The following is a 20,467-nucleotide window of genomic DNA, read 5'->3' on the forward strand; positions in this document are numbered from 1 at the left end:
GAAAGGAAAAAATGCATCACATGTTGCCTAAGAAACTACATTTCAATCTAATATTAATCAAACAATGTTATCTGCAATAGTATAGATACTAAACAAAATATACTCTTGGTCAAAAAATGTACTTTCTGACCTCAGAATCTGTTTTTCTCTATATATTCAGTGCCTGTTTCCAGCCTTGATAACCACCATGGCTCATAGGGGAGGAAGTAGGTAAATACTGAAATGATCATGTAACTCCTATCTTATCTCTAATTGGTGCAACTAGTGTTGTTACAACTCTACCCATGTTACAACCATACCCGGTCTCCCCTATGTCCTTCTCCTAGGATTATTATTAAATCCGGTATTAATAGATGGAATTTCTCATAATGTTGCTCTCTAATGCTTCTACATTCATCAAATTTCAGGAGAAAACTGCGTCTCCGCCACACCTGTCCTATGGTCTCCCCTATTCAATTGCAAGGATCATTGAGTCTAATTGGTAAGAAGCTGCCTCTGCTTGATATCTCTGACAGTAGAGATATCCTGCCCTTTCATAATCTGTTTAGGGCTAGACAACAATCTAGTTTGTGTTGGTTTTTGTCTTCTCCTCCACATGTTAATATGTTAATATTATCGTTTCCTGTCGGCTGATGGCGGCAGAAGAATTCGAATCACCGAGAACGTTGTTTACGTCGTCGTTTACGTCGTCACGTCACATTTTTAATTATTAAAACGTTTCTGTGGAACGTTGTGTCACCTCGTTGCCTGGAGACGGCTCGAGTACTTGTTAGAAAACCTGCTCCAGACAAACCAGCACGCGCCGGCTTTCCTAACATTCTAGAATCCCGGTGAGTAAAAATGTAGTGACAAGAAACTTATGAAGTGAGATTTAAAGTTATCGCGGTGTTTGAGACTGTATAATAGCAGCTGTATGAGAAGATAAGTGTTTGGGAGTAACCAAACACTCATGGCCTAAAGCCCGTGGAGCTCTAGAGAAGGGTTTTATGAGAACACATAAGATATCATGAAGCCTTTTTTTGCTTCAAAGAGATTCCCCTCATCATGTCGGTGATGTTAATATCTGTCATTACAAGCAGTGGAGGACAGTAACAGTAAAGTACATTTACTCAAGTACTTTACTTAAGTACAAATTAGAGGTAGCTACTTGTACTTAACTTGAGTAGCCTTTGTCATACCACTGTGAAACTATACTCCACTACATCTCTAAGGGAAATATTGTAGGCTACTTTTTACTTCACCACATTTCTCTTACAGCTTTAGTTACTTGTTCCTTTGCACATTCTTACAAGCAAAACATATGAAGAATATATAAATATGTTGTGTTAAAAATGAAACTAGCTAACAGTTGACAAGTACAGCTGAAATAATTAGTCGATTAAGTCAACTGACATAAAATTGGAAACTGTTTTGATCATAAAGTCTTCTGAAAAAAAAATGCTGCGCAAATGTGAAGTTATGCTGCTTTTCCCTTTAATTATTTGAATAATTTTATTGTATTGTTAATAATTTTGAGGTCTGGACTGTTTATTGAAAAAAACAAGCATTGTGAAAGTGTGTCTTTGGGCTCTGGGTTATTGTGATGACATTTGTCACTATTTTCTTCTTCTTCTTCTTCTTCTTTATTTTTTTTTTTTACAAACAATCAATCAATTAATGGAGAAAATAATCAGCAGATGAATCTGGAAAGAAAATAATTGTTGGTTTCAGTCTGGTACAAAATATTTTAAAACGATATTCACCTCAACAACAGTAAAATCCTGCTTTTGAATGAATGCATGAAAAATAATCACCTAATGATATAAAATAGTATAACATTGCCATTTTTCTGCATTGAGTATTTTTACTTTTAATACTTCAAGTATACTTAAATACTTTTACTTGTAACAGTGTGGTATTAGTACTTTCACTTAAGTAAAGTATCTGAATACTTCGTCCACCACTGATTACAAGTTCCATTTCCCCGATTGTCTCTCACCTATACCACATGTTGTGTTCTACTACCAAACTCCACTCCACAAAATGTACATTATACATGAACTGTGTATGAATGGTATGGCAACACAACACTCACCTCTGAGTCACTTAAAAGATTGTCATTGTCATACAATATTAAATGATATTATTCTAAGTGATATTGAAAGTCCAGGTGGTGCTAAGAATAGCCTAACTACTTAAAGGTTCAATGTGTAAGCTTTAGTGGCATCTAGTGGTGAGAGTTGCAAATTGCAACCAACAGCTCACTGTGCATTGACTTGCTCCTCACGCGAAATAAGTGCTTAATAATAAATGTATTAATTCAAATGGCAACTGTAAATTCAGTTGTAAAAAACAACCTGTACCTTTTCTCCATGGGGTTATACATTATATTAATTTAATTTCTAAATCCAACAACAGAAGGGCTGAGAAAACTGTGAATATATGGTCCTCTTTCAAATTCTTTATATAATATAGACTACCCCTGGCAAATTTTTTGTTATTTGTGTTTTCTTATACATTTGTATACTGTTCTGTATACTTCTTTATGTCCCATGTACACTTTATTCCTCTTTTTGCAATAAAGATTTAAGGAGTGGGAAGAAATTCAGATTATTTCGACACCACCTGAATGCACCATCAGTCACCACTCACCCCTCCCTTTCCAAAGCGTGCTGCATAAATTACGGAGGTCGACACGCTCTGTTGGCTCTTGTGCAAAATAATAAACAATCTTCACATTAAAAAGCCTGACATTTGGGAAACAGAGTCCATCTTGGCTGAGTTTGTGCACCAATATTGCCAAGGGCCAAATACTTGTAGCATTAGTCATTTAGGAAACTCACTTGTTAATATTTGAAAACAGGTGTGTGTTAAATGATTGAAAATATTGACTACTAATGCAAATTCTGCTGCATCATCTCTCACTGTCTTTTTGTGCTGCATGCCACAGTAGCTCTGTTGGACTTTTACCATGTCCGTCTGTGTTTACAAGGGTATCAATATGCTTCTGTGAGAGTGTCACCAAAACAAATCCTGCACATGTAACGCCACTTGGCAAATACAATTATTGTGATGTTCACATGTTTCTGCAACAGAAGGATGTCTGCACTTCCTGCAAAGCCTGGCCTGCGCCACAGTGTATCAGAGTGGCACGGCAACAACCACCAGTTGTCTGCCACAGCACAACATGAGCGACATGTTTCAAATATGATTCGACAGGAAGGGAGGTCCCTACGCAACGAGACCAACTGCAAGGTGGGTTCTGGTTTGTGAGGATGCCCACTATAAAGCTTAACTGTGTTAGTTTTGTACTACTGGATGAAGAAAACTCCTCCACATTTGATCAGCCTCCCGTGCATTTTCTTGCACCTTTTCTCTGTAGACAACCTGGGATGAAAGCGATACCTCTCGCAGGTTGAGTGACCGGGTGTGGGATGTTGCTCGGTGGAAAGAGGCGTTAGAAACCTGCGCACAGAAAGTGGATGAAGAGATGGAGGCTCTGACCGTGGTGATTTGTCCAGAAACCTCTGAAACGACTGAGTGCTTGTCTCATTTTCTGTTCATAAAAGTATAAAGGAGTCAGAGACCCACATATGTTTTTATACATGTGTGGATTTATTTGTGTGTTTTGCTTTGAGTATTCAGTCAATTAAAAATTGTCGACGGTGTGCCCTTCAGTAGATAATGATCATACTTGTGAGTATGTAGGTGTTAGTTTGTCATGTTCTTACAAACTTCACTTTTGAGTCTGACAGCGTAGTGACCTCAGCATTGATGTGTGTTCGGACAGTCTAAAGAGCAAACCGAGCAGGCCCTGGCTGCCACTGCTGTTCCCCTGGAGGTCAGTTGTGAATGCTTGACCCTGAGGGACGGACGACGAGGTTACGAGCTTGTCACTGACCCCGTGGATGAGCAGCTGAAAAAAGAAGTGGAGCTGATTGAAAGAGTGCAGCAAGTTCTGCAGCAAAACATAGACAAAGCCTTCGAGCAACTGTGGTAAGAGACGCTATGGTATGATGCAAAACTTGCAGATGGACCATTTCTTCTTTTTCTCTGACCACCTGTCTTTGTTCTGGTTCCCAGTGTTTTGCAGGAAGTTCGGCATCAGCTGACCGCTGACCTCCAGAACAAGATGGACGCGCTGGACATTGATATGTCCTGCCTGTCACTTACAATAAAGTCACCTCAGATCTCGCTGAAGACCAACCCAACTCGCATACCATCCGGGTTTTTAGATTTTTACATCCGCAGTTTAACTATTTTGCTAAAACTCTTATTGACAGCATTTTAAACTCTTAGATTACTGATAAATGGGATTTTGACTCATAATTGCAGAGAAGTTTCTCATTGTAAGATATATCCTGGCGTAATCCTTTAAGGATTATACTGTAGAATAATGCTTAATTTTCTCATGCTTCATTGAGTAACATGCACAAATGTTGTCGTTGATGTAGTTCCTCCACCCCCCAAGAGTGGCTCCAGTTCAGCCAGTATAATGTGGCTCGTGCCCAGGAGGCCATGCAGGTGTCACAGCAAAAGAGGGAAGACATGAGTCTCACCAGAGCTCAGGTGTGTGTGATGTAACTACACCTGCTCGTGTAGTATTGGCTGTGTAGTGTTTGTTTTGAAAAAATATGGCACATAAGGTGCAGATAAGTTACCATTTCTAGTAATGTCCTTTCTGACAAATCCAAAACAATATGACAAATTAACTCTTTTAATACAATGTGAAATCTAAACACAAATATCAACGCAAGGGATCTTAAAGGATATGGTTGCAATCAATTTATTTATTCAATCTATTTTCTATTTTTTAGCTGCAGAATGAGTTGAACACTCAGCTCAGGGCCACAGAGTTTGCTCTTCGTAAGCGTCACCACCATGAAGAGCAGGCCCGCGATGAGCTGGAGTGGCAAATAAGAAATGTAAGAGAATAATAAAAATTATAATGTTATTAATAGTGTGTATTTTTCAGCTATTTATCTTTTTGACTGAAGGTTAGTTTTACGGATTTTAGAGTTTTTAACACTCAGGGGCTCAAAGAAGTCTTAATCCAGCCATTATCCTTCCAATCCAAGAGATTATTGATTATAGAAAAGTGTTTCTGACTGTCTGTACATCTGAATGTAGACTGAAGATGAAATGGCAGAAATGGAGAGCGACATCCACGGGTTGGATACAGATCTGCAGGCAAAGACAGCCTCCCTCAAGCTGGCTCACACCAGACTGGAGAACAGGACCAACAGACCTGGCATGGACCTGTGCAGAGACGAGGTTTAAATAAAGCCAATACTGTAGTATATCAAATATAGAATATTAATAGCAGCAGTCGTCACTTTAATGTTTTAAAAAACATTAGGAGGCTTCATCCTGATTGATCATTTCCTTCCTGTTTGAAGGTGCAGCACGGCCTCGTTAATGAAGTCAATCAGCTGGAGGCCACGATCATGGCTCTGAAACAGAAGCTGTCTGAGGCTCAGTGAGTCAGAGTTTTGCTGCTATGATCACCAAGTGGAGCTTATAGTTAAGCCATATTTTTTTTTTACACTATGTACTGGACATAGTGATGTTTTAAACCCAGCAAACTAAACCGATAAGCCACTAGGGCCTACTATAGGCCTACAAGAGTATTTTGAATACCAGAAAGGAAAGAAATCCCTCTAAAGCTTTCATCGCTGCTTGTTTCATCCATCCTGTTCTCACTCAGGCACTCCCTGCAGAAGATGAAGCTCCATCACTCTCGCATGCTGCAAGATCTTTCCAGAAAACAGGAAGCTCTGTCTCTGGAACAACGAAGCATGAACACCCGGACCCGCCTCACATCCACCTCCGGCACTGATAAAACCCCGGTGCTGATGGTCCCGCTCACAAACTCCAGCGGGAGGAGCCACCTGCAGCTGCTGGCTCAGTAAGGCAATGGTATCCAGTTTTTGAAGGGAAGGGATGAAACAACAAATGTATTAGGATGATACATTAATTTTAGCTTTGAACAAAACATTTTCTTGTATTTTCATTTATTTATTTTAACAAGAACTGTCATCCTCTTGCAAAAAATATTCTCATAGACCTTCTTACGTGTGGTTAATATGCTTTTACTTGTCTTAAGTGATCAATTATGTGATTTACCTGTGTCTATTTAACTTTCACAAAAAAACATCTAAATTATGTATAAAATGTCAATTATGTGCTTGTTTCCTGCAGTCTTAATTAAAGATGCATTCATAAAGATTGTTTTAGCATCTGAAACTATTGATCCATTTGAGGTTTTCCTTTTTGAAAATTTAGTGATTGAATGCAAAAATTCCCAAGTGGAAGTGCTCACGTGCTCACATGTGTGTTAAGGTCATTACTTTTATCGACCATTAGCTTTAATGGCTTTGTTTGGCCTCGTCATATTGTTTGATCAACTGATGCTGTTTGGAGCATGAAGATGGTGCTAATGACGTGAACCTTGACTCATGCAGTATACGCGGTTAAGATAAAAAATCGGATAAACAGGTACTAAACATGGTGCCTGAGACAATAAAACCCTAGTAACTCTCACCTGCCTCAGTCGTAATGTCTTCAAATGGATGTGTTTGTGTTAGTTGCTGCATTTTTATGAGGATTTAGCAGAGAAAGAAATTTGTCTTGTCTCTGAACATTTAGAAAGTGAGATCTTCTCAGATAAATCAAAGTATAATACAATTGTATGCTTTCATGTTGACAAATTTCACATTGTTGCATGTTGACTTGATCTGCTGTGCAAAAAAAATTTAAAGGTTCCAGGTTATGCTAGCAATTGATTAGAATCAGTGTTTTCAGCCTCTGCAGGCAACTGCTTTCTGTGAATAAAGCTCTAACTGTACTCTATATGCTCAGCACCAAACAGCAGACAGACAGAGCGACTACACAGAGGAGCATTTAGCAGCTAAAAAGACAGATGCTTCCTTTAGAATTTGGAGAAGACCAAAAACAAAGCCAAAAGAGGACTTACATTGGACTTACATTTATCAGGTGTGTTAGAAACATGACTCCAAATGAATGATAATGTTGTTCTGTATCTGCTGGACGTGTAAATAAGCAACTGCTAACAAGTATGCCACATGAACTTACAATGTTAATGTCAGTAAGGACTGGCTCAATTAGTGTCCAGCAGCGTAACGTCATTGTGATTTGACCCGGTCCAATTTTTTTCCTTGGGCCCCTCCCCCCAAAAAGCACCTTGTGTACACGGGCGTACAGACACACGAGTCCACCACAGCCTTGGATCAGCACCACAGACAGCAGCTGAAGTGCCAAATACAAATTTTACAGCCTTTTTGAAATCAACAAAACCAACACAACCTTTTTCCTGTTGGACAGGTAAACTAACATTACTGGAAATCATGTGAAATATATTGTGATTTTGTGCTTTAGTTGGCTCGTTACATAAAGTTAGCTTGCCGGCTGACGCTGACCAGTTGCTATCGTTATCCAGTGCAAAATACATAGATGTATTGCTTTCTACATTACTTCACCAATTAACACGATCCATATTAATATCCTGCGTACCACTGGTATTCTGTGAGATTGTTGTAACCATGTAAGTAAATGTGGAGCGATTTGTTTATACTAGCCTTGTGTGGCAAGGCAGGAGCAGCCAACTACATTAGCTTGGACCTTAAATTTAGATTTATTACTGAGTTACTGATACTCAGGTACACAGCTTGTCCACCGTCTCAGTCGCTGTAACTTACGTGACCCACATAATATACAATAATGCAACATAACGGTGTAGGACAACACAGTGGAAGACCCATTCACTACAATAAAGTTACTAACTAGGATCTAACTGTTGTAAAGTGTAGCCACAATGTCATTTATAATATTCAGTCTAGCTCACTAACTGTTTCATTATCATCCAGCTCACATGGCTAAGCCTCTGGTCAAAGAATGAAGGATTAGTTCTTGCTTGCAACTTTGCAAATATATTGAGCTCTGAATTTAGTGGAGATACAGCATCTCACAAAAGTGAGTACACCCCTCAAATTTCTGTAAATATTTGATTATATTTTCATGTGACAACACTGAAGAAATGACACTTTGCTACAATCTAAAGTAGTGAGTGTACAGCTTGTGTGAATTTGCTGTCCCCTGAAAATAACACCTTACACAGACTTTAATGTCTAAACTGCTGGCAACAAAAGTGAGTACACCCCGAAGTGAAAATGTCCACATTTGGCCCAATCAGCCATTTTCCCTCCCCAGTGCAATGTGACTCGTTAATGTTCCAAGGTCTCCGGACGTGAATGGGGAGCGGGTGTGTTAAATTTGGTGAATTCGCTCTCACACTACCTCATACTGGTCACTGGAAGTTGAACATGGCACCTCACGGCAAAGACATCTCTGAGGATCTGAAAAAAAGAATTGTTGCTCTACACAAAGATGGCCTAGGCTATAAGAAGATTGCCAAGACCCTGAAACTGAGCTGCAGCACGGTGGCCAAGACCATACAGCGATTCAACAGGACAGGTTCCACTCAGAACAGGCCTCGCCATGGTCGACCAAAGAAGGTGAGTGCACGTGCTCAGCGTCATATCCAGAGGTTGTCTTTGGGAAATAGACATATGAGTGCTGCTAGCATTGCTGCAGAGGGTGGGGGGTCAGCCTGTCAGCTACAGTTCATTAAGGCAACCATGAATGTCAACATGTACTGTGACATACTGAAGCAGAGCGTGGTCCCCTCCCTCGGAAACTGGGCCACAAGGCAGTATTCCAACATGATAACAACCTCAAACACACCTCCAAGACGAAAACTGCCTCGCTAAAGAAGCTGAGGGTAAAGGTGATGGACTGGCCAAGCATGACTCCAGACCTAAACCCTATTGAGCATTTGTGGGAAATCCTCAAACGGAAGGTGGAGGAGCGCAAAGTCTCTAACATCCACCAGCTCCGTGATGTCGTCATGCAGGAGTGGAAGAGGACTCCAATGGCAACCTGTGAAGCTCTGGTAAACTCCATGCCCAAGAGGGTTAAGGCAGTGCTGGAAAATAATGATGGCCACATAAAATATTGACTCCTTGGGCCCAATTTGGACATTTTCACCTGGGGGTGTACTCACTTTCATTGCCAGTGGTTTAGACATTAAATGCTGTGTGATGTGTTATTTTGAGGGGACAGCAAATTTACACTGTTACACAAGTTGTACACTCACAACTTCACATTGTAGCATTGTAGTGTTGTCACATGAAAAGAAATAATGAAATATTTACACAAATGTGAGGGGTGTAATCACTTCTGTAAGCCACTGTATTTGCGAATAGTAGAGTGCACTGTATGAGCAAAATTAATTATTGAGACAAGATGTCATTAAATGCTCTAGCTATTGTGATTGACAAGTTAGCTGGGACTAATTAAATGGCCCTCAGGTTGGAAATACCCACTGCAACCTCCTGAGGCTTCCTGAAAAACATAACATATGAGTGATGACTGAAGTCTGTGCTAATGTCACTTTAGCTGCAGCTAATAAGTCATGTAAATATGTAGTCATTACTTTGCAAACATTCATGCCAATATATCAGAAGAGTAACTACAAACACATTTGTTTTGAACAGTGGATCAATAGACTAATCAAACGGCTAACAGCCATGTTTTGAACTGCTGCAGGTCTTTTCTTGGACAAACATTTCTTGGTATCTGTCATTCTGCTCTAATAAAACAAGTCAGAGTGATTTTCTGCTTCATTTTCTTCACCAAACGACTTTTGCGTGGCACACCCATTTTTCTCTCACACCCACTTTCAAACATAAACACACTAAAGAACTCATTCCACCCACCCATAAAACTGTGAGAAGTGCCATCATGCCACAAACATCACCGTTTCCCAAAGCCCAATCCATCCTGTCCTCGCATCCACCATCAACTTCAGCACATTTATGACTTTACTGCCCTCCAGTTCATTTAGACAGCCTCAGCCTTAAGGAGACGGCTAGGTGCTTCCTGACAGGCTGAATTATTCTGAATCATTTCACTTAAGGGCCCAGATGCTACCTGTCTGTTGCCCACCACGCTGAGAGGGCAATTAAGGCAGCCTGGTGCCTGCTAAATGCCCCCTACTTCTGCATGAGTGGATGCGTCTCCTTATCTGCATCTCTGTCATGATGTCGTGTGCACCTCGCCCCCTTCATGCCCACATGCATCAACACTTTTGTGACCACCGCCTCTTTTTTTCCCCTGCTGTCACCTGTCTTAGAGCTGAGTCTGCACATGATGGAGAAACTCGGCACTACAGCAGCTCTCTTACCAGCTTGGACATTGCTGCCACAAATGGAGAATCTGTCATTTAAAAGATGTGGTTTATAATTTGAGAGGACACAAGGACAACTGTGCATCTACCTAGTCGAAAAATAATCAGTTTGTTTGCTTGTTTTGGTCAAGACTTTCCTGTTTAGCTTGAGTTTGTCTAAAGATTTATCCCCATCATGGTAAATTGGAGGCAGTGCTACCTTTTTGCTGGACTTCCCACCATGCCTCTCACCATGTCCTAAACTGAAGAGATGCTGTACAAGGTTTTCATCGCTCTCTCTGTCTACATCTTCACCTTCCTGCTGGGTCTTCCTGCCAACTTGCTGGTCCTGTTTGTGTATGTGCGCAAGGCCCGCAAACGTGGCGCCACACCCAACGTGGTCTACGCCCTCAACTTGTGCCTGGCCAACTTGGCACTTGTGGCTTGGCTGCCTGTCAAAGCTCTGGAGACTTTGTTTCAGGAGTGGAGGCTGCCAGCACCCGTCTGCCCCGTCTACAGCTTCTTCCTCTTCTCCTCACTGTATGGCAGCTGCCTGTTCATCACCGCTGTGACAGTGGGGCGCTACCTCAGCATCGCATTTCCAATTATCTACAAGAGATACCGCCGGGCTCGAATCTCTTGCTTCATCAGTGCTGCATTGTGGGCCTTTGTGTTCCTTCATCTCAGTTTTGGCCTAGTGGCTGAGGGAGGGGCTAACTTTGTCTTCATTAAGGATGACACCTCAGCCTGCTACGACCACTTCAATGCCTCCCAGTTGGCTTTTCTGCTGCCTCTGCGCCTGGAGATGGCCATCGTCTTGTTTCTATTGCCTCTTATTGTGACGTCTTTTTGCACGCTGCGCTGCGTTACCCTGGTGTGGCGCTCAAATTTGCGCCCTATGGGGAAGAGAAGAGCCCTGACTGTTGCACTGTCCACACTGGCTGTGTTTGTGGTGTGCTATGCACCCTACAACGCCTCGCACATAGTGGGGTTTGTGTTGAACAAAAATATTGAATGGAGGACATATGCTATGCTGACGAGCTCCTGTAATGTTTTCCTGGAGCCTGCGGTCATGCTGATGCTGTCTCCAGCAGTGTCAAGGGGAATCATGGGAAGAATCTGTGGACGGCAAAGCATATTCAGCCATATTGAGGAGTGTCAACAACGTTTTCATAGCACTAAGGGTGTTGCAAATGTCAGGGCGCCACCTACACATTCTGACAGGAGCCAGGCAGGGGCCGAGGTGACTAAAATAAGTCAGGAGTGAGATCACAGCAGGTGGAGACTTCAGGAATTTGGGGGGAAATAATCGTGACAATTCCAAAAGAAGGATAAAAACATTCATGGACAGTCAACCATCCTTTGTGTGTGCCTTCCAACAGCCCCAGATGGCAGATGATCTAGTTAATGTGTGTCATTTCAGGGCAAAATGACTTCAAAGTGTTTGACTTCAATCAAAGCTACATCCCACTGTGCCATCTCGTACCAACATATTTTTTTTTCTTTATATCAAATGTTTAAAAAGAAAATAGGTGACGACCAAAGCTGTTTTTTGGGATGTTGATGAAACCCATGATAAAAAGTGACTCATTGTGCTGCTTTTCCTGTTTCACTCTGGGGAATGGCTGAAGGTGTTGCCAACTTGTCAGTAAAAAGGAACTCTTAGCAGACCTGGAAATCCAAGTTTTTGGCCAAGGAATCTGCACAATTTTGAAGGGGAAGAAGTGTTCTTTTTCAAACTCGACAATTCAGCATGTCTTAAACCAGTCAGTGGAAAACAGTGCTGAACTTTACGTCAGACAATTAGTTTGGTAACAAATGGCTCCATCTGGTGTCAGTCAGTTACTGCTCCAAGCTGTAACAGGGGAATCACTTCAACATATGTCTTGGTCTCTTTTGGAAAGTGTTTTCAGTGGGTTTTTTTCCCATAAAGACCAAATACAAGACAAGCTGACCTGTGAGCAGACCTTATCCAAAGCAGATATTTTGACTTGTTAAACATAGATGCAACTAATATTGTGAATTATGGCTGCATTTTGACAGGACCCTGGCTCACTTGCTAGGCTCATTGGCACACCAAAATGGAACATAACATTAATGTTATTAGTTACATGTGTGCCTTTCCCTCAAACATGTGAACTGAGGCATAAAGGTTTGTAAAAAATGTGACATTTGAAATGAATGATACACATAAATAAATATTTATGCATTCATTGATTGATTTCTGAAAATGTTAATTTGCATACTTAATGTAGTTTAATAGTAAAATGTTTATAAATTGTCGGTCAAAATAAAGTACTATGTTTATACATGTTTGTTTGTTGTCTTTGAAGAATAAAGAAAAAATGTTAAAATATTTTTAGTGAATGCTTCTAATTTACAGCACCACACATGCGTTCAGCTACAGGGAAGTCAATGACATCAAATGTTAAAGAATCAGTTTTGTAAATCAAACGGTTGTCATGTTTGAGCTCATGAGCATCAGCAAATCATCATCAGTGTTCAAATAATTTGCTAATGAATTGTTATCTGTTATCAAGGAATGGGCATCTTATACTTAAAAAGATAACAAAATATATAGTCAAAACAAAACAGACAAAAAAAAGCCATTAAAGTTAAAAAGTTTTTGCACAAAAACAGTGAAATATATTATGCAGGATGTCCTTTATCTGATCTTTGTTATTTACTGACGAGCAAGGGGTGGGTGCAAGATGATCACTACTCCTTTAGAAACACATTACATGCGGCATGTACTGTCCTTACAACATTTTGTTCTTGGCTTCAATAGGATTCCATACATTTAAAGAAGTAATTTACAGTGAACATGTAAAGATGTCAGTTTAGTGGGTAGTCATTTAATACAGACAAAAAACCTACAATTTAACAAACAAAAGAAAAAACATGCAAGACATTTAAATACCATGGATGAAGTCACACAATGATGTTATTGTTATATAGATAAAACAACACAAAGTAATTTATATCCAAACCCCGATCCTCAGAAACTGCCCTATCTATGTGGGGATAGAAGTCAATGTGCAGAATTAACTGCAAAATATTGACTTTGGTCATACACACTAAGAGAAACAAGCTCCATAAAAGTATTACAGCTGCTCTGTTATTCTATCTACTGGATCCATTCCTTCCACATATTACAGACAACTTTCTTGTCCTGAACAGTCATAAGTTTAATTGAATGTTATTATTATTTAATTCCTTTATTATATTGTATTTGATATGATTGTTTATTTGCATATTGTATATTTATTGCTAATCGTCTGTCAGTGTATTATTTTCTGTACTGCTGCGGCAATATAGGTTTCTGATCTGTCATGCCAATAAAGCTTATTGATTTTGTCATGCACTCTGTTTCTTCCTAGTGGGCGAGTTGCTCTGTTTCTCTCCCTCTGATTTCAGGAGTTGAGTCAGGCATACAGGAGTCGGTTCACCAGTCGCCAATCATCTTCAATCTGCACTGCTTCAAATACCTGCCTCAACATTTGCAGCACAGACCGTAGAGACTCAGCTACTTCTTCGGTCACCCTCCAGCCAAGTTCTTTCTGCTTTGTGTGAATAAATCCTGCTTAACTCAAGTAGCTGACCCTGAGTGTGTGTGCTGTGTCCTGCACGTGGGTTCTCACAACTGTTAAGCCATAACAGATTTGATCAGATATGCTCAATATATGCTCAAATAAAAGCACTCAATGGCATGAAGAACAAGGTATCGAGAGGCTGTGAAAAGTTCGATGTTTGTCTAGAAATAGAGAAAAGGCAGGAAGTGATGTGATAAATAAAACTAAAAATAAACTCATGACAAAACAATAGGATGCTTGCATTATTAATAAAGAAGGTACTAAGTACAGTACAGAAGCACAATTATGAGGTATTGTACTTGACTATATATTTTATGCTACTTCATACTTCTACTCCTCTATATTTATTTAACAGTTAAAGTTACTTGTTACTTTCCAGATTAAGATTTTACTTACAAAACAAATGGACTTGTTGGCCCAGTTTACAAAGTAGGGTAATACTTTCATATGTTGACTTGCTGAATGCAGGACTTTTACTTGTAATGGAGTATTTTAATGGTGTGATGTTGCAACTTTTACGTAAGTAAATGATTTGAATACCACCACAAAACTTGTGACTTTCTAACATAATCACAAACTTACACACACACACAAAAAAAACCTTTGCAATATTCACAAGGGTAGACATGCTGAATCATGCACTAATCTGGAGTTAGATCGCTAAATAAACCAATATGTCAAAATCGAAGAGGTCATAAGGAAACAATAATAGAATAAATATTAATAATGCAAAGTGAACATGACGGATCAACATGCAGACTCATTACAAGTTTGTTGTTGAGAACATTGTTGTGTAGACAGACATTATAAAAACGGGGCTGGTGGGAGGGGTTTTGATACATATTGACTGGATGATAGACCACAGGGAAGCTAAGAGGCTCCATAGGCTGCAGACTGAGCCTGTCTGTTTCCTTGGGCAGTTTGTAATCCTCAGTAACCAAGTCGGACACCAACGTCAGCTGCCAGAACTAGGAAACATGTCAAACAGGTAAGTCACACTTCTATTCTACTGTAATAACTGTAGATGATGCTGATAGTAACCTGAAGTCACTTTGGTGGATCAGTGTAAAATAAGCTTTCATGTTTTGGTTCTTAAATTTCCCAAACTTGCAAGTTGACTCATATAAACATCTTTTATTTGTAAGGTTTGGTTTAATTTGTAAATATTAAATTATATTAAAAGTTTTTCCTCATGGATAAAGCACATTTACTGCTTCTTTGATTATTTAGAATTGTATTTTTACAATGTTTTTTTTATTTTTATCTTTAATGCAGAACCCATATAAATAAAATAAAAATGTTTGCTGCATAATCAGATTATGTTGAGGTAAGCCCTCATAAATGTTGTAGGCTCCAGGACTTAATTTCAACCTCATCTGTAAATACACTACAGACTACAAGTCAGCACCTGCCTTTCTCTTTGTCACTGTGAAGACCATTCACACAAAAAGTTATTGCAACACATTTCCACCTACATCACAGCGAGCTTTTAAACCGTTGCTGGGAGATGATGTTTGGAGAGCAAGGAGAACAAAGATTGCGTCCAGAAGCTTATTAAATTTCCTCTATTGAAGGAGAGATAGCAGATATTCAGAAGGACATGCATATTTAGTGCAGTCTTGTGATCTGATCAAACAGTCTGCTTCCAGGAGGCGAAGCATGCTGCCAGAGCTCTACAGCACCAGACATGACAGCCGCACAGTGATGGAAAGCCTGGTTTTTCAAGCTTGACAGAGGTGAGTTGGTCACACTTCTTTATATTATTTTACTTCTGTTCAGTGGCATTAATGGATTGGTTGTATATACAGAGAGTCTATTAGCAATTAATTGAACAATGAATACTATAATTACAAATAATGTCCACGTATCCGAAGCCTCATACAGCTTCTTCCACCCCGTTGTACTGGGTGACATAACCCTGTATTACGGTGAAAGTAAGCTGTCTAGTTTATTTTTCAAACATTATCCTAATACTCACTATAGCAACAAAAATAGTGATTAAAATAGTTCCCAAAATACACTTTACACCTATTGGAGTAACAAAGGCTACAAACTACAGTGCCTGTTTAGCCTTTTAATAAATGTATGTACAGTATTTGCAACCCATTTTTAAAGATGTACTTCTCCAGTATGAATCAATAGACTTGATGTTGAGTGCCACAGACAGAGTAGAGAAGTCGATAATGAACACATGTTGGTTTTGGTCTTTTCATGGGATTTGTTGTGAACAAATATAGAATGACTGAATCCTTTTTCATGTACTTTTTGTACTCTCTACTTCTATTTGAGGAGATAACTTTTAATTTCCACTGACTTTTGTCTTCACAATTTAAATTTTTAGAAGAAATTACTAATTGTTTAGAATCTGATCTGATGTAGGTTTCCTTACAAATTAATCTCCTTTAAAAAAAAGATGAATGTAGTTGTATGTCCTGTATCTCTTGATGCTGAACATGCAGGGCTTTCTTCAGGAAATTGTTTAACAGAGGTGGTATGCATGCTAACATGCTCACAATGACATTGCAGACATGTTTTGGTTTGGAATTTGGTCACAAACCAAAGTACAAGACAAATTCAAATTTGACCTGATTTGAATTCATCCTGAGGGGGACGCTTGCATATTATACTAATGATGATTCCTGTTTTCTTGTGTCCAGTGTCTCAGAGAGTCTGTCCCTGGTGTGAGCATCCGCCATGCTGTGCAGTCAGCTGTTGTTTTATGTCTACATCCTCACCTTTCTCATGGGGGTCCCTGCCAACATCCTGGCCTTCTGCACCTTCTGCCGCAAGGTGCGCCGCAAGGCAGCCCCAATAGACATCCTCCTCCTCAACCTCACCATCTCTGACCTCATCTTCCTGGCTTTCCTGCCATTTAAAATTAAGGAGGCCTCTGATGACATGGTCTGGATGCTGCCTTACCAGCTGTGTCCCTTCAGTGGTTTCATGTTCTATGTCACCATCTACAACAGCACCCTGCTGCTAACAGCTGTGAGTGTGGAGCGCTACCTCGGGGTCGCCTACCCCCTCAGGTACTCCCTGTGCCGCAGACCTCGCTACGCCATGTGGGCCAGCATCATGTTCTGGGTGGTGAGCTCTCTGAACCTCAGCATCGTCTACATCATGCCTTATGCCCAGTGGAGCAAAGGTGCACACAGTGACAACAACAATGGAAGCACCACCAACAGCCCTCCCCCCACCTGCTACCTGAATTTCAGCCAAGAAGAGCTCGCCATCCTTCTACCAGTCCGCCTGGAGCTCTTTCTCGTTCTCTTCTGCATACCCTTCTTCATCTGCTGCTTCTGCTACGTCAACTTCATCCTCATCCTGTCCCGTCTCCCAAACATTGGCAGACGCCGGAGGCTGCGTGCCATTGGTCTGGCACTCGGCACGTTAATAGTATTCGCCGTCTGTTTTGGGCCTTACAACGCCTCCCATGTGGTGGGGTTTGTTCATCAGGACAGTGAGGGGTGGAGGAACGTAGCATTGCTCTCCAGCACATTCAACGCCTGCCTGGATCCAGTTATCTTTTACTTCTCCTCAGCGGCTGTAAGAAGCATGTTAAATCACTGCTTCAGGAACATAATGGCAAAGCTGCACATCCTGAGGTGTGGAGGGGCTCCTCACAGTCCTCACCAGAGGCCCTTCAAGACTAAAAAATACAAGGAAGCACCCCTTCCCTGAAAGGTTTGGGGACATTACCATTGTAAATGTGTTTTGAGAGAGTGAAAAAAAATTTACCAAATAAATGTTCCACTCTCACCATTGAGAGGGGCTTCAAGCTATTTTTAATGAACCAATCACTGTGGCTAGCAACAACTTTAGTGTCATGTCAGCACCTTTTATAGGCAACATTTGCTCCAGAGCTAAAAAGGAATGCAATAAACACTTGAGTGTGCAAGTTTATTTTCTGTTATTTATCTGCTGACTCTGTTTTTGTCAAGCAACAACATTTAAAGCTGACATTTATTGGAGTTATTTTCATGTCCATTAACATGACATCACATATGTCATAACAGAACCATGTAGATCCTTTGGGTGTAAGTGTTGTAACACAGCTGTGGATCCTTCAGTAAAGAAAGTTTACTTAGCAGTAAGCTATGACGTCTGTTTTTACCTTGTTAATACTACAGTGGGTGTGGTTGTTTCATCATGAGCCATTTGAGCTGCAGTAATTACTGTTAGTAGGTCAGCAATAAATGGTTTGTCAGCCTTTTTCCAGTGTAGTGTGAGAGCAATCAAAAAAGACTAAACAATCCATCACTTAAAAGTGTGCTCATTACAGCAATCACAGTATTCTTACAGAAGTGGCGGTCGACCCTGAGGGTTGGAGGCAGGAAACTCCAACATCCGACACTTGAGTAAAAGCTGCAAAACAGCACTGCACAATGTGAGCTCTGTTTTAAAAAGTCATTGTTGTGATCTATACAGATGCACTTGAATGCAGTGTTCTGCACTTTTCAATTTGCGCTGATCAAAGAACCTGATCTTTTCTAATAAGTTGTACTGATTATTTAACCAGGAGATCCAAACTGTAGAAGAGTTTCAACTGTGAGTCATGTAACATCGAGTGGGACTTTTACTTCCAGAACCAGTGGTGCCCAAAATGGCTCCTCCCACTAACCCTAATTATCATGGGTATGGTAGAGAGAGACAAAACATGATTTCTTATAAACAAAGTTGAAATTATTACAACTGGTGACTACAACATAAAGGGTTGTAACATTATGCAGAAGGCACCTGCGTTTCTATGTTGACGAACACTGACTATATGTTTAAAAGATTAATTTGAAATGGGAAAGCAGAATGGTGAAAAATACTTTGAGAACCAGATTTAACCGGCATCATACTGACGATATACAGTAACCGGGAGAGTTTAATGCTCATCTAGGCAGTGGAAGTGCTTCAACTGTGAGTCTCCAACATAACAGTGTTTATGGGAAAAATAGTTTTCTGTTCTCAGATTACTGGTATAAATGAAGCAGGAAACTGTCCCATCAGAGCATATGCATGAAGTATCCTGGTTAAATATACTTTTCTGTGACTCACAGTGCAAGAAGGACACTGTTTACTCAAAGATGAGTGTTTTATTGGAGCGAGGGATAAAGCAATTAAAAACCAGGGGATGTTGACTACATAAGCAGGAAGTGGAGATTGTACACTGCCAAGGTAATTTGGAGTTATAAGCACGGACAGCCTGAGCTCTAAACACAGAGACTACACAACGCCGTAGTGTTATAAAGTTATAAAGGGTGTCTGTGTTGGTCTGCGGGAACTTCAAACAGGAAGTGACTGATAACAGCCCTCTGTCCATTTCCTGTCGGTAATAATGAATCCAGCGCTCCTATGCAGGAGAAGTGCACGTATACATAGATAACATCTTTATAGTGTCCTGCACAGAGGACATCCAGGCACGTTGGTTCAGCAGCACACTTTGTTCATTTGTAAGTTTACTGTGTGCATCTTCAATTTACAAAAAGTTTAATGAAAGCTGTCTAATCTTATTTTCACTCAGCCTGCTGAAAAAGAGATAAATTATATTGTGACCTTAAACATACAGCTACGTTTAATTTTATTACCTTCCAACAGAATCATATTATGATTACAGGTCCCACAGCTTTCTAATCAATTCCTGAAAAGTAAGTAAATTCTGAGGAAGGTTCCTGAAATTTTATTTGGTAACACCAATCCGTACACTTAATTATTTCCATTTATTAAGTATTGCAACCTACCTTCACCAGTGCAGTAGCTATCTTGTACTCGGTCGAGTTTCATGCATGAAAATCTGTATGGAGGAGTTAAGTTATTTAGCTTATGATTATTATTTTAATTTTTTCACCGACACTGGAGTCTTAGTTATTGCTTGCTCGGCAAAGTTATGCATTACATGCTAACGTGCTCTCAATAACGATGTTTAGCAGGCATAATGTTTACTATATTCATTTACATATTCAACATAAATGTGGTGACTTAATAAGTCTACTGTCTCACAAAACTGTCTCCATTTTTACCTATAACTGTAAAATGAAATTAGGGCACCTTTAAAATAAACTGTCAGAAAATCAGATCTGAAATTAATAAGGGAGTATTACTTGTACACTAATCATGTTAAGAGTATCCTACACAGGAAGCAGTGAAATTAATTTAAAAAAAAAAAAAAAAAATCTATAAAAGTAGCTCTTCTGAGTAACACTCAACTGTGAAGACAAAGTGTGGACTCTTCATTGGATTGGTGTTTGAATATATACTAAGTTATGATCATACTTTCTGTTGTCACAAAGATTAAAGCTAACTACAATGTTCTGCAATATACAGTTTTAACATAACTTTTGCTTGTTGAGTGGAGTAGAATCCCTAAGTTAAGAAAGGTGACTTAAACACCTCGAGACTATGATACCAGATGTGAACGTCATCACACAAAATTAATTTTATGATTGTGCAAACTGTAAACAGTTTGCATGAGTTCAACTGTGATTCTGTGATCACTTTTCTCATTCACATTTGCAGTTGCCTCTTGGAAATGATCACAAACCGTGAGGGTGTTCATGGCTTTCTAAACCTTTCCATTTCCTCTTAAGAGTGCAGATTTCAACGTGACGAGACATCCGGGTAATGTTGTCAAAAATATTAAAATTTTAAAAATGTAGAAAGA

The 20,467-nt window shown here is 39.9% G+C and overlaps 3 protein-coding genes across 6 annotated transcripts; all 3 read left to right on the top strand.

Moving 5' to 3' along the window:
* The first annotated feature begins 730 nt into the window (after positions 1 to 730).
* Positions 731 to 10,212, top strand: tekt2 (tektin 2 (testicular)). Of its 4 annotated transcripts, XM_046059005.1 has the most exons (14): positions 731 to 830; positions 3,075 to 3,234; positions 3,362 to 3,487; positions 3,661 to 3,675; positions 3,770 to 3,975; positions 4,063 to 4,206; positions 4,434 to 4,548; positions 4,797 to 4,904; positions 5,110 to 5,253; positions 5,379 to 5,458; positions 5,687 to 5,887; positions 6,841 to 6,975; positions 7,180 to 7,323; positions 10,193 to 10,212. In XM_046059005.1, exons 2-12 carry the CDS (start codon positions 3,079 to 3,081, stop codon positions 6,884 to 6,886), a joined length of 1,341 nt encoding a protein of 446 aa, XP_045914961.1. In that variant the 5' UTR covers positions 731 to 830; positions 3,075 to 3,078; the 3' UTR covers positions 6,887 to 6,975; positions 7,180 to 7,323; positions 10,193 to 10,212. The 4 variants fall into 4 exon arrangements, with proteins under 4 accessions (XP_045914961.1, XP_045914962.1, XP_045914963.1 ...); XM_046059006.1 differs by lacking the exon at positions 3,661 to 3,675 and having other exon boundaries at positions 10,193 to 10,208; XM_046059007.1 differs by lacking the exons at positions 6,841 to 6,975; positions 7,180 to 7,323; positions 10,193 to 10,212 and having other exon boundaries at positions 5,687 to 6,522.
* A 284-nt stretch (positions 10,213 to 10,496) lies between these two features.
* si:dkey-211g8.9 (free fatty acid receptor 3) lies at positions 10,497 to 11,492 on the top strand. Its single transcript, XM_046059103.1, has one exon. The coding sequence runs from the start codon at positions 10,497 to 10,499 to the stop codon at positions 11,490 to 11,492; it is 996 nt and encodes a 331-aa protein (XP_045915059.1).
* Positions 11,493 to 16,512: 5,020 nt separating this feature from the next.
* On the top strand, positions 16,513 to 17,499 carry LOC123976757 (free fatty acid receptor 3-like). Its single transcript, XM_046059104.1, has one exon. The coding sequence runs from the start codon at positions 16,513 to 16,515 to the stop codon at positions 17,497 to 17,499; it is 987 nt and encodes a 328-aa protein (XP_045915060.1).
* The last annotated feature ends 2,968 nt before the right edge of the window (positions 17,500 to 20,467 follow it).

This window comes from Micropterus dolomieu, linkage group LG09, assembly GCF_021292245.1.
Source record: "Micropterus dolomieu isolate WLL.071019.BEF.003 ecotype Adirondacks linkage group LG09, ASM2129224v1, whole genome shotgun sequence".
Taxonomy (NCBI): Eukaryota; Metazoa; Chordata; class Actinopteri; order Centrarchiformes; family Centrarchidae; genus Micropterus; species Micropterus dolomieu.

What these genes read in the sequence shown, in the direction of transcription:
- si:dkey-211g8.9 (XM_046059103.1), top strand. Translation starts at nt 10,497, where the DNA reads ATGCTGTACAAGGTTTTCATCGCTCTCTCTGTCTACATCTTCACCTTC.
- tekt2 (XM_046059005.1), top strand. Translation starts at nt 3,079, where the DNA reads ATGTCTGCACTTCCTGCAAAGCCTGGCCTGCGCCACAGTGTATCAGAG. An exon ending in CCAACTCGCATACCATCCGG is followed by an intron (nt 4,207 to 4,433) that starts GTTTTTAGATTT and finishes TCGTTGATGTAG; the next exon opens with TTCCTCCACCCCCCAAGAGT. An exon ending in TGAGTCTCACCAGAGCTCAG is followed by an intron (nt 4,549 to 4,796) that starts GTGTGTGTGATG and finishes TCTATTTTTTAG; the next exon opens with CTGCAGAATGAGTTGAACAC.
- LOC123976757 (XM_046059104.1), top strand. Translation starts at nt 16,513, where the DNA reads ATGCTGTGCAGTCAGCTGTTGTTTTATGTCTACATCCTCACCTTTCTC.